The sequence below is a fragment of the Taudactylus pleione genome, unplaced genomic scaffold (genome assembly GCF_031769625.1).
Source record: "Taudactylus pleione unplaced genomic scaffold, aTauple2 ptg002101l, whole genome shotgun sequence".
In the NCBI taxonomy this organism is placed as follows: Eukaryota; Metazoa; Chordata; class Amphibia; order Anura; family Myobatrachidae; genus Taudactylus; species Taudactylus pleione.
The window spans coordinates 108,883-122,844 of NW_028286495.1; the positions used below are offsets into that span (position 1 = coordinate 108,883).

General features: G+C 47.8%; 1 protein-coding gene across 1 annotated transcript in view; it reads left to right on the top strand.

Annotated features, from left to right (window-relative positions):
* VPS8 (VPS8 subunit of CORVET complex) overlaps nucleotides 1-13,962 on the top strand; it is a gene marked incomplete at its 3' end in the record, with an annotated part of 119,498 nt that overhangs the window by 71,619 nt on the left and 33,917 nt on the right. Inside the window, exons 25-29 of the mRNA XM_088465654.1 lie at nucleotides 1,281-1,323; nucleotides 4,276-4,348; nucleotides 6,389-6,508; nucleotides 10,751-10,822; nucleotides 13,508-13,627. Of these exons, the coding sequence (XP_088321780.1) occupies nucleotides 1,281-1,323; nucleotides 4,276-4,348; nucleotides 6,389-6,508; nucleotides 10,751-10,822; nucleotides 13,508-13,627 (428 nt within the window). The remainder of the gene's footprint in view (nucleotides 1-1,280; nucleotides 1,324-4,275; nucleotides 4,349-6,388; nucleotides 6,509-10,750; nucleotides 10,823-13,507; nucleotides 13,628-13,962) is intronic.

Consider the following 13,962-nt stretch of genomic DNA (forward strand, 5'->3'; position numbering starts at 1 on the left):
TGGCCAGTGTGGTTCTTTCCGTGCAAAAGTTATGTAATATTTTTTTTTTCCTGGGCAGATAGATGTTATTGTCATTGTACCTTTTGTAATAAATCTGTTTGTTTTCTGGGCAATCTATAGTGAAAAACAGGAAAAAAGGGTTTTTTATGCATCAGCCAGGTAGGGCTGCCAGAAGCTGGGGGTAGGGCTGCCAGAAGCTGGGGGTAGGGCTGCCAGAGGCTGGGGGTAGGGCTGCCAGAGGCTGGGGGTAGGGCTGCCAGAGGCTGGGGGTAGGGCTGCCAGAGGCTGGGGGTAGGGCTGCCAGAAGCTGGGGGGTAGGGCTGCCAGAAGCTGGGGGGTAGGGCTGCCAGAAGCTGGGGGGTAGGGCTGCCAGAAGCTGGGGGGTAGGGCTGCCAGAAGCTGGGGGGTAGGGCTGCCAGAAGCTGGGAGTAGGGCTGCCAGAAGCTGGGGGGTAGGGCTGCCAGAGGCTGGGGGTAGGGCTGCCAGAAGCTGGGGGGTAGGGCTGCCAGAAGCTGGGGGGTAGGGCTGCCAGAAGCTGGGGGGTAGGGCTGCCAGAAGCTGGGGGGTAGGGCTGCCAGAAGCTGGGGGGTAGGGCTGCCAGAAGCTGGGAGTAGGGCTGCCAGAAGCTGGGGGTAGGGCTGCCAGAAAGGCAGAGGAGTGGCTTCCATTTGGATGCACTCTCTCTGTTAATCGCAGCCCCGTCTGACAGTCCCGCGGGAGAGAGCTCCTCCCCCTGGCAAGTGTGATTGGCAAGTATCGCCTCCAATGGGAAGCCAGTGCCAGTGAAGACAGTGCCCGGACTCACGGGGGGTGCTGAATTTTACTGCTGCAGTCCCTAGGTAAAATCCACCACTGGTTGTGGTGCATGTACCGCTGCTGCCCATGATAGGTAGGCTCCCCTGTGATTTTATAGGGAGCCATCGCAGAATACCCCTGAAGAAGGCAGTCGTTTGCAATAACAATTGTCACTTTCACCAGGACAGGGGCTTTAATAAATAGGGGTAAGCCCTAAATTTTGTTTGCCTCGCACTTAAATTTCTTCAATTGTGATTTTGTAGCAATTTATTTTGCCAAAAGTGCCAGAACAACATGGAACGCGCGATAACCTGGCGTAGCTTTAGTCCTTGTTCATTATAAATGACAAGAGTATGTATATAACGAGCACAATTTGTATTATTACCTAATTTGATGATTAGTAGTTTTAGGTAGTTTGGGCATGTTGATGACACCTTTCTTTCGTTCTTATCCTTTTTTACGGAAACATATTTTATTCTTCCTAGATGAACAAGTTGTGATGGGAAACAAGCTCCTCGTTTATATAAGGTAAATGTTGTATTTCCGCTTACTGCAATTGCTTATGTGTGACAATGTCCAACATTACAATTAATGGTTTATGTACTAAGCGGCAGTGGCCGTGTGTTTTATGCCTGATGATTGAAATGACATTGTTTTTACCAGTCCTTTGAGACTCTGCTAGCATCGGGCATTTTTTTTTGCCGAAAATGCATTTACCGTATATACTCGAGTATAAGTCGACCCGAATATAAGCCGAGGTACCTACTTTTACCCAAAAAAACTGGGAAAACTTACTGACTCGAGTATAAACCTAGTGTGGGAAATGGCAGCAGCTGGTAGTGCCCCCAGTAGTAATCCCCCCTTTCAGTGCCTCCAGTAGTAATCCCCCCCCTGGTAGTACCCCCAGTAGTAATCCCACCTTTTAGTGCCCCCTGTAGTAATCCTCCCCTGGTAGTTCCCCCAGTGGTAATCCCTTTTAGTGCCCCCTGTAGTAATCCCCCCTTTTAGTGCCCCCTGTAGTAATCCCCCCCTGTAGTAATCCCCCCCTGGTAGTGCCCCCTGTAGTAATCCCCCCCCTGGTAGTTCCCCCAGTGATAATACCCCCTTTTAGTGCCCCCTGTAGTAATTGCCCCTGATAATGCCCCCTGGTAGTGCCCGCTGTAGTAATCCCCCCCTGGTAGTGCCCCCTGTAGTAATCCCCCCCTGGTAGTTCCCCCAGTGGTAATCCCCCCTTTTAGTGCCCCCTGTAGTAATCGCCCCCTGATAATGCCCCCTGGTAGTGCCCCCTGTTAGTGCCCCCTGTAGTAATCGCCCCCTGATAATGCCCCCTGGTAGTGCCCCCTGTAGTCATCGCCCCCTGGTAGTCCCCCCCCCGCCCCCCCAGTAGAGAGAGACGTGATAAGAATAAAAAAAAAAATCACTTACCTGAAACTCCCGCTCCTGGTCCCGCCGCTATCCGCTCCTCCGGCCGCTTTGCATGGGAGAGACGTCGTCATGACGACGTGTCTCCCATTACCCACTGCGGGAGCCGGAAGATGGCTCCCGCAGTGGGAGCAGCAGCAGCCGCTGAGAGTCTGACAGACTCTCAGCGGCTGCTGATTACACCAAACACGCAGCTGCCGGCTCCGGCGGCTGTGTGTTTGGCAGTGTGTAGCGCTGACCGGACTCCGTCCGGTCAGCGCTACACTTGACTCGAGTATAAGCCGAGGGGGTACTTCTTTAGCACATTTTTTGTGCTGAAAAACTCGGCTTATACTCGAGTATATACGGTAAGTCGCAATGCGATGCAATTAGGACGCACCAGGAGACTGTGCTGATTAATGTGATATGTGACACTTGTATATCTGAGTGCACCTGAGTCTGTGAATCTATATACGTAGTGCTACTATGTAGCGGCCACAGCTTTTTTCAATCCAGGTTCCGTTGTGCTTCGTTTACAGACTTATGTGCACACAGATATATAAGTTTTGCATATACAATTAATCAGCACAGTCTGCTCGTGCATCCTAGTCACATCGCATTGCGACTTAGGGGCATATTCAATTTGAGGCCAAAAGTCAGAGGTCAGACTTTACGCCATCATCGCCGTTTATTACTGGGATAAAGTATCGGGCACATGCCCGCTTATCCCAGTATTCAGTTAGGACCCGGTGGAAAGGTAAGTATCGAAAAGTCCTGTAAATTTTTGGGAAATCATCATGGCACCCCCCTAAAGATGGTCTGACAATTGGGATCACTTAGGGCACGATTCTATTCAACGCGATGTAAATAGCGCCGGGAGATAGCTCCCGGAGCTATTCAATTCATCGCAATGTTAGGTCGGGGAAGGCTCGTTCTCGCGCCTTATACAGGGTGTTTAGGCGCGATAATGGGCATTCCCCGACCTAACTTCCCGGCGCAAGGCTGTTTTCCAGGCGCGAAGGGCAGAAAACAGCCTCGCGCCGGGACTTTTGTCGGATTTCTTCTGTCATCCCCGGAGGGATGAGAGAAGAAATCAAGGGTTCGGACTTGGCAGCGCGGTGTATTGAATAGCTCCGGGAGCTCACTCCCGGCGCTATTTACATCGCGTTGAATAGAATCGTGCCCTATGGGTACCCCCATTTTGGACTGCTGGGTTTTTAAATAGCCGCGGTAGGTGCATTAATGCGCCTGTGAAGAGGGGGTGATTTTTTTTGAAACTATGCCCATCAAATTTGGGGTACATGAAAATGGGCGCAAGCATATTTTTAAGTCCCTAAAGCAATTTTTTTAAAAATTCTTCAAAAATGCACCTGCCGCTACCACCCGCATTCTAGAAAACAGCTGCCACATACATGGGAACTGAATCAATTTCGCTAATTTCGCTACTTTAAAACTTTGTTCCCCAATATTTTTTTTGTTCGCCCCCAAAATAAAAGTAAATTTTTTGGGATGTCCTGAGGATTCTTTTAATTTTTTTTGACACATGTAACTTTTAGGGGACACTACCAGTTCTGCAGGCTATTTTTTTTTAAGCCTGCACCCCTAAACCCCAATTCTGCACTTTTTTTCGCCACCTTTTCAGTGGAGAAAACGTTTCTCCGTTTTTTAACAAAGACTTTTTGCACCAGCGAAAAGTCTTTGAAATTGAATACGGGGATAATCGAAACAGGCGAAAATGACGTCATCGGCGATAAATTATCACTGATTCCGCCTATTGGCTCCAAATTGAATATGGCCTCTGATGCATTTTTGGCAAAAAAAATACTCCTAACGCTAGCAGAGTTGCATGGGCGCTGGCGGCTCACTCACGGCAGGCAAATCGCGCTGCGTGGCGTATTGAGGCTAGATGTATGAGGACACATCTGCACAGTCCTGAAAATGTAAGCTGTTGTTGTGCCGCACACGTTTTGCTGATGCATTGGTTGGGATGAGGACTGGGGTTTGCTGCCATTGGAACCTCTCAGAGAAAGTCCCTCTTTTATGCTCTCCATGATGTCTCAGTATTACCTGTCATGATAGCTCCAGTCTGGCTGGCCGAGCGTATCCTTTGGGAGACATCCCGGAAGACTTAGTTCCACAGGTGAAGAACCAGGTCAGTTTCCTGTGATTGATCATTGCCGCGTCAGGTCGTTCTAGTTTCCTCCTGAGCATTACAGTTTTTATTATTATGTTCAGAAGCTTCATTATAGGATACTCTGTATATATTGTAAAGAAGGTCGTCACTGTTTCTTACGCAATGAGCTTCGTTGCCACTGATCCGCACGAAGCTTAATTAAATTGCCACTTCCTTCTGTAACTGCGCCATGTATTCCTGCTATCTACCGTGCATCATTCCCTTGTCTAACTGGTAACTGGTAAGGGTTACATACAATCATGGTATTATACGAATGAACCAAACATGCATACATACTAGATTGTGCCTAATTGGGAAAAATATTGCTGGAACCTATTACTATAATGGTATTTACATTTTAATTATGATGTTACTATTTTTACCAATGAATTCATTTTAGTATATTTGAAGGTTAAGCTGGGTACACACTTGACGGTATGTGTACGCAGCGACAGCAGTGCAACGGAGTAATATATTTCGCGGTCCACACTGCATTATCTAGTTTACGACCTCCCAATATATTGTTACCCCACTGCATCCAGAAGCATTGTGCGTCGTCGGCTGGATCTTCTGGTCTGCGGTGCACGCAATGACTATCAATGACGTACGGGAGCGCAAGATAGTGTATACGCGCTGGACGATTTGTCATTTCGATTCGCCTCAAAATGACAAATCGTCCAATATATCGTCTAGTTCAGAAGTTCCCAAACTCGGCCCTCAAGACATTCTAACGGTACAGGTTTTAAGGATAACCATGCTTGGGCACAGGTGGCATAATTAGTGCCTCAGTCTTTTGATTTAACCATCCGTGCTCAACCATGGATTTCCTTAAAACCAGGTCCTTATGGTGCCTTGAGGACTGACTTTGGGAACCCCTGCTCTAGTGTGTACCCAGCTTTATCGATAGGGGAGTAAGCAGAGCTTTGTGGGCCTCATAGTAACAGTTTGAATGGACCCCACCCCAATCCTTCCATAGATGCCTTTCCCCACAGTGAGTGCTCATTTTATTCCCCATTGTAGTGCCCTAGTTTATTTGATGCCCCATAGTAGTGCCCTAGTTTATTTTATGCCCCCTAGTAGTGCCCTAGTTTATTTTAGGTGCCATAGTAGTGCCCTAGTTTATTTTAGGCGCCATAGTAGTGCCCTAGTTTATTTTAGGCACCATAGTAGTGCCCTAGTTTATTTGATGTCCCATAGTAGTGCTCTAACTCACCTTTTACCACCTAGTGAACAGAGGGGGTCATTCAGACCCGCTCGCGAGCGCAGGACGCTCGCAAGCGGGTCGACGTTCCCCCAATGCGCATGCGCACGACGGAGCTCCAAGCCTTCGTTATGGGTCTCACACTAAAGGGGGCGTGCTGTCGATGGTGACTGACAGCACGCCCCTTTTAGTGGGCGTGCCGGGGGCATGATTGCCAGACGGAGGCGTTCCCATGGGAACGCCTACCGTCTGAGTCCGGCCCCACTGACATCACTAGTGATGTCAGTGGGAGTGATTTTGGCTCTGATAGAGCCAAAATCACTCCAGGGCTTGCGGCAGCGAGACCCTACCACAAGGGTCTCGTCGCAAGCCCGATGGTCGCGATGGTCTTGACCATCGCGACCATCTTTTTGGCCGCTCGCATATGCTGTGGGTGGTCACCCACAGCTATGCGAGCGGCCAGGAGGCCGCTCCATTTTAAGGTAGGAGGGCACTGATTCAGAGCGAGCGCTCTGGTCAGAGCGTCCGGCTCTGAATCAGGTCCAGAGTTCATATTATGCCAGATTGCATATTTGCTCATACGAGACCCATTGCACTCTAATTTTTGCATGCAACATTTTGATCCATGTTAGTCCCCAGTCCATGTGTATACTCCCATGGACAGTTACAGAGGGAGTAAAATAGTCCCTGGAGTTGCCATGGTTTTGTCTGTCTGTGTGGGCTTCATGGAATGCAGAAGTATAGCATAGGCTTTGTATATAGTGCAAATACACCAGTATGAATAGCCCCAAACTACTATTTATTTATTTATTTTCCAGGTTTTCGAGTTCCTCATACACCTGCATTCCCCAGAGGCCCCCCATGATGAGGAGGTGTACCCCTATATCCGCACCCTGCTGCATTTTGACACGCGGGAGTTCCTTAATGTCCTGGCATTGGTAAGAGAGCTCATGACGGCAGTCATGTCTTATTACTGCCTCGTCCAGAGGGTTTGGGAACTAATTCTCCCCTTTTATCATTGCTACATTTGCACCATTAAAAATGCGTAGTTTAATAATGTGACTGTAAGCTGAGGAATGTTCCTGGGGACATTGTCATATGCTGATTTAAATTGGCTGCGAGTGTCCACTGCATTGTCATAACATGAAGGTACATCGCATTATAGCACATGGTACAGCTTTATTTAGTGCAAATGTACTGTACATGCATTCAGGACTGAAGGTATTAAGTTAATAGAAACCTGAATGATTTTCTGTGGGGTACACTTTATGAGCTTTGGTTCCATTTAAGCATAATTGGTTATTTGATACATCAGTAGCTGACGTGTAAAAATAAAATATTAACCTAATAAATCGTAGGTGGTCTGTCCTGTCTCCGTCATGCTGCGACAGACTAAAAGACAAGTTCGCCGTCGGGGGGGCATCAGAAGTGAGTGGGAGTGTGTGTGTAGGGGGGGGGGGGATAGGTTAACTCTGTATCACCAGCCACACTAAGGGGTATATTTACTAAAGTGTGGGTTTATAGTAGGGATGTGCAGGCTTGGATTAGTTTGTATTTTTCCCGCCAAATTCTGATTTTTCCCGCCAAAAATCAGGTCTCAGAAAGAGGCAAAACGTCATCTTTCATGGACTTTTGTCCAGGAATAACGATGTTTATCCATGAAAGATGACGTTTTGCCTCTTTCTGAGACCTGATTTTTGGCGGGAAAATCCAAACTAATCAGAGACTGCACATCCCTAGATTATAGAGAAGGGAGATGTTGCCCATAGTAACCAATCAGATTCTACGTATTATTTATCTATCGCCTTCTAGAAGATTAAAGATAGAATCTGATCTGTAGCTATGGGCAACATCTCCACTTCTAAAATCCCGCACTATAGTAAATATACACCTACCTTTTCACCAAGTGAATGACGTGTCAAAAATACTCGTATACACATAATTAATGACGTTTCCAAAATACTCGTATACACATAATTAATTTAGGTTCTGATTCTGAGTCGCACGCACTGCCGATATAGGACGTAGTTGAGCGATTTTTATTTTATTTTTTTACTCTGTAAGCGTCTCGGTAGCACCCAATCCAGTTTGGAATATTATTTCTGGTACAGATTAGGAAGTAAAGCCAATGTTCAGCGACCTTTGATGCAATACAGATTACCTATATAGAGCGGAGGCAGAGCCTCTTACTGGAGCACTTGACGATTAACTGGCATCACTCTGAGAGTGCAACGGAGTTAATGGCTCATTTATGTCTCTCCCCAGATACACTTGTCCTTCATGAGTTATAGAAAATTAGTGCATGTAGACCTTGAAGTGCTACCGGGCACAGACTGCTCAGAATGAAGCAGCTTCCGTAAGGGCACGTTTGGAGGTTATCGAAGTATTACTTCAAGCCTGTACAAGGCTGTTTTTCCTAATATTATTAGTGTCTCCGAACATTGGCCCTGATTCAGAGCTGCTCGTAAGCGGCCGCTCGTTCGTTCTGACCGATGTTCGCACATCTGCGCATGCGTACGGATTTGAATACGCATGCGCGAACCAGTCAGTGCGGCTGAAAATCGTTTGTTCGCTATATAGCGAATGCCTGCTATTTTGAGTGACAGAAGGAGGCGTATGTGGGTGGTAACAGGGGAAGGTGCTTGAAAACGGGGGTGTGGAATTCGAACGCAGGCGTGCTTAAAGGTCAAAACGGGCGTTTTAAGGGAGTGCATAATTAATACAGCAGCGTCATTGACCACGTCACTTGGTATTTTTTTACTCAGAACTGCTCGCAAAATAGCGGTTGAAAAAACCAGCCACAAGAATAGCGAGCAGTTCATACGCTGTTCGATGTACTCGATTAATCTAATAAGTAGCGGACATGACGTATGGTGCGAGCGGCAAGGGGGCGTATTTTTCAAAATTACAACCGCAAGTTTTGCTCGCTCGTTCAGACTTAGAGGCGTGAACAGACCGCAATTAGCGAACGGTTCATTTGAATAGCCACCCCCTTGTTTTAGAACGAACGACCGCAAATAGCGAGCGGCTCTGAATGAGGGCTATTGTCCCCATTCCCTCCTCTTGTACGAGTGTCCGTCAGAGTGCCGATATTTTGTGCAGTACTTCTCGTCACGCTATCGGGAAGCGTGCGCGCAGTTCTCCCCTCCTCGCCGCCCCCCCCCTCCCCATCCTAAATGCTTGGCTTTCATCTGCTTGGGGAAGGCTTGCTGATTATCAGCGCCACGACTTGGCTTTAGTTCAAAGAGAGGACGTTTAATCCAAGCGTCTCTCTCCCCCTCTGAAGTCTCTCTTACTGATGCACAGTCCTCGGGAGACTCGAATAAAATTAAATGAGGTTTATTCAACTCCCTCCAAGCTCATAATCTAGGGCGAGAACAGGGAATAATAATGAAGTTGTTGGAAGACATCTGATGATGAGGCCGGTGGACGGCGCACGGTGGAAACGCCACGTATTTGTCCAGGGTCACTGCCTATCAAGTAATCCGCTGTCCATATGGTACCTTGTTTTTATGTTATAAAATCTAGGCTTAAGAGCAGATGCATACGTTAAGACTGTATACTATATATTCTTATATACTGTATGTATGTAAACCTTGTAAAACACTGAGATATAGATATATATATATATATATATATATGCGCACAGTGAAAAAATTATGGGGTCTATGAGCCTGATTCAGACCCACTCGCAAGCGGCTGTCCGCTCGCAAGTGGGTCGATGTTGTGCACTGCGCATGCGCACGACGGAGGGAGCTCCGTCGTGCGCATGCGCCAGACGCGACGAGCGAAGGACTTTCCTTCGCTCGTTGTGTCTGATCAAAGGGGGCGTGCTGTCGATGTTGATTGACAGCACGCCCCCTTTGGTGGGCGTGCCGGGGGCGTGCCTCCCTGACGGGGGCGTTCCCAAGGGAACACCTACCGTCAGAAGCCGGCCCACTGACATCACTAGTGATGTCAGTGGGAGTGATTTTGGCTCTGATAGAGCCAAAATCACTCCGGGCCTTGCGGTTGAAAAACTCAACCGCAGGCTCCGGCTCGCAGTGGCGATGGTCAAGACCATCGCGGCCATCAAACTGCATGCTCGTACAGGCTGTGGGTGGTGACCCACAGCTATACGAGCGTCCAGGAGGACGCTCCATAATTATGGAGGACGGCCCTCATTCAGAGCTACGGCTCTGAATGAGGGCCCATTTTCCAAACCTTGGAGAGAGATAAAGTGTACGGAGATAAAGTACGAACCAATCCGCTCCTAACTGTTCTTTTTCAAACACCAGCCTGTAAAGTGACTGTCAACTGTTTGAACATCGGACATTTGCGTGACCCACAGGTTACTCAGGATGTCCAGTGAAATCACGCTGCCGGGGCCACTGAAGCAACGTCCACTAGGTGTCCAATGGCTTTGGCCGATGCCCCGTTTTCTGTAACGCGCCCCCCCCCCTTCCCCAAACACCAGCAGTATGTCCATCATGCTGAGGCTTTCGGGGCACTGCGAGCGACATTGCAGGACCTCATACGCACATGCGCGGTTGCGGCTTCTGTGCGTGCGCAGATCAGTCATCGGGGATCTACATGAATATTGAAGTTCCGTAAATCTCTGAATCAGGCCCACAGTGGGGGAGGGAGAAGGAGAGGTGGGGAGAAACTGCTGGGGTGGGGATCACCACCTGAAAGCCAAGCACAGGGAATTCCATTTGGGTGTGAATTTTCAGGTGAGTGAATTTCTAAGGGGTCTATTTACTAAGCAGTGTTAGGAGACAGAGTGAAAAGTGATAAGGTGCCAGCCAATCACCTCCTAACTGTCATCTCACAGGCTGTGTTTGAAAAATGACAGGAGCTGATTGGCTGGCACCTTATCACTTTTCACTCTGTCTCCTAACACTGCTTAGTAACTAGACCCCATAGTCTGTAAAGGACACTCATTGCATATGATTGGCTTAATGTTTTGGATGTTCTTCAGAAAAACCTAACAAACATTTACTGACGTTGCTTTGCCAGGAGGTCTTGGGGTGGGGTGGGGTGCGCATGGTTTAAGCATTTCAGCCGTGCTAACCGGATACAACATCGATCCTTTGTTTCATGATATATTAATAGAACCGTGGCTTTTATTTTCTGGTTTTGGACTGTGGAGAATTAAAAAGGGAAGAAATAGTGAGGTTTTCCTGTGATTTGCTTTACAGACATTTGAGGATTTTACCAATGACAAACAAGCAGTGGAACACCAGCAGCGGATTGTGGACATCCTGCTAAAGGTGAGAGCCACAGTGACACCATCCTTCCACACTGCGCATAAGACACGTGTTCATCGCGTATGCAGAGGTACCTTGTAACGTTCCACATCTACCAGGTGACACTACACACTACACGGCCTCTGGTGTACATACATATTGCATGTCAGTATGTGTGATGGGTAGTTTGTGTTACTCCTATATCCAGATGAACACCGCTATACAGTATCCTTATAAGTCTCAAAGGGGGCTCAGCTCAGCGCGATGGCCAATCTTTTAGCAGACCTGCAAGGTGGAGGATTCATCATTACATATGGTTCAAAAAGAGTTATAGAATTGTAAGTCAATTAAATCATTCTATTATTTATTTATTTATTTATTAATTAACAGTTTCTTATATAGCGCAGCTTATTCCGTTGCGCTTTACAATTTGAATCAACATTAACATTATACTGGGTTGTAAAAGACATACATACATACATCCATGACATACATAAGGGTATTGCAGTGTGATTAAATACAGTCATTTGATGTTCTACACTGAGCCCTATTACACTTCGCACTTACAATAGAATCGGAGTCATATAGGGCCTGATTCTGAGTAGCACGCTGGTGCGACCGCCTTTTGCCGCAGTTGGGCCTGCCGCTTTACGCTAATGCTAGTATCGGCCATTCCCCCGGTGTGCAAGGGTGCGACTGATTGCGCCCACTGTGAGCGTCTTTAGACGCTGTAATACCACATTGTCGCAACTTCAACACTTGCGCCAGCCCAATGGGAGGCGCAGGCTCTCCACCTGAATACGACCTCCAATAGGCGTCTGAGTACGCAGCCACACCCCCGACACTCCCATATCGCGCCTATAAGATGGACCACCTCCGAGCGTCTGAATAGCCACCTCCTAGTCACCGTCCAGGTACGCCCAGCCCATTTCCAATACATTCCGACACTGTGCGTCTCCATCGCAGCTGCGCCTCTGTGTACGCCCCGTATAATGCATGTGACGTACGGGTTTATAGGGACATTCACGCAGGAGCAAACAAGCATTAGTCGGTGAACATCAGCATAGAATTAGGCCCGTGGATTGCAGAGCCCTTCACTTTCAGAATACTGATTCAGAATATAAAAGCAGCCTCACAGCCCTGAGGTCATGAGTCGTTTGGAGTTTGTATGTTCTCCCCATGCTTCTGTGGGTTTCCTCCAGGTGCTCCGGTTTCTTCCCACGCTCCAAAAATAACCCTAGTGTGCTCCCGTATGTTAGGGTGTGCACATGGTAGGACTATAGATTGTGAGCGTCAATGGGACAGGGTATGCAGTCGGGAAGCCGGCGGACCTAATCCTGACAGCCGGCTTCCCAACTGTCATATCCCGGCAAGGATATGCCGACGCCTGTCATTAGATGTACGCCGGGAGCCTGACGTCCGGCATCCCGATCGAAGGGATGCCGGGCACCGAGCGCGGATAGCCGCGCGGGGGGGAGGGTTAGGTTAGCATTATGCACCCCCGGGGGACTTATGGTGCATACACACGATCAGATTTTTTCTTCAGATATGGACGATAACGATTTAAAAATCGTTCAGTCGTTCATATCTGAAGGAAAATCGTTCATATCTGACATGCCTGAACGATGGACGATCAACGATGCGCGTTCCCGTTTGTCAGATAACGATATCTGACATCTGATGGGTTTGCAGTCAGACTTGGACGATTCCATTCATTTTAATGTAGTCAAAAATCGTTCAAATCGTTCAAAACTTTGGTCAAATCGTCCAAATCGTTCAAATCGTTTAATCGTTCAGTCGTTCATCTGACAAATCTGACAAGTCTGACAAATCTGACCGTGTGTACGCTCCATTAGGTTTAGGCTGCGAGGAAGATGGGGTTAGGTTTAGGCACTTAGAGGAGGGATTAGCGTTAGGCACTGGGGGGGGAGGTTAGGGTTAGGCACCCCCGGGGGACTTAGGTTTGGGCTGCGAGGAAGATGGGGTTAGGTTTAGGCACTTAGAGGGGGGATTAGGGTTAGGCACTGGGGGGGGAGGTTAGGGTTAGGCACCCCCGGGGGACTTAGGTTTGGGCTGCGAGGAAGATGGAGTTAGGTTTAGGCATTTAGAGGGGGGATTAGGGTTAGGCACTGGGGGGGAAGGTTAGGGTTAGGCACCCCTAAGGGAGGGTTACGGGGTAGAAATAGGTTAGAGAATACTTACCTGGGGACGATCGGGATTTCCTCCTCAGCCGGGATGCCGCTGTCGGTACCAACTGCCGGGCATGGGTCCGGCGGTAAATCATACCGATTCCATGGGACTGCCCCTTAGTCATTCACCACTGTGAATGACTAAGGGGCAGATGTACTAAGCACTGGAAAGTGATAAACTACCAGCCAATCAGCTCCTAACTGTCATTTTTCAAACACAGCCTGTAACATGACAGAAGCTGAGTGGCTGGTCGTTTATCACTCTCCAATATTTAACTTTCCAGAGCTTAGTACATCTCACAATAAATATTCCCAATAAAGCACTGTAGAATATTTGTGCCCAATATAAATACACACACACACACTCATTATTTATTGTGTGTGTGTGTGTGTGTGTGTGTGTGTGTGTGTGTGTGTGTGTGTGTGTGTGTGTGTGTGTGTGTGTTTATATATCTATCTATAAATATATTATTATGCAGAATTTTTGCTTCTTTTTTTTTTTTTCATTTGTTCATAACAGGTTATGGTTGAGAACTCCGACTTCACGCCTTCCCAGGTGGGATGTCTCTTCACATTCCTGGCGCGGCAGCTGGCGAAACCAGATAATACGCTGTTTGTCAATAGAGTGCTTTTTGACCAGGTTGGGATGGCTACCGCTTCTCTTACTTGATTTTACCCAGAATTCCTTTATGCTAAAATGCTGCCATGTAATATAGAAGATCGTCTATTTACGCTGAGCGGACAGTAAAGTATGTTGACGTCTTGCAAGAGTATCAGTTATTCCCCTGTAAAGCTGATGATTGTCATTAGTTTGTGCCTCTATTGTAATCACGCATAATAGTACAAGTTATCCTGGCCTTTGGCACTGCAGTAATATAGGTTATCGGGCCTCAGATCACGCAACCAGGTCCCAGTTATGTCGGGAGTTGTGCGTTTGCTCAGCCGAGCAGTAGGATCTCATGCACTTTTGGTGAT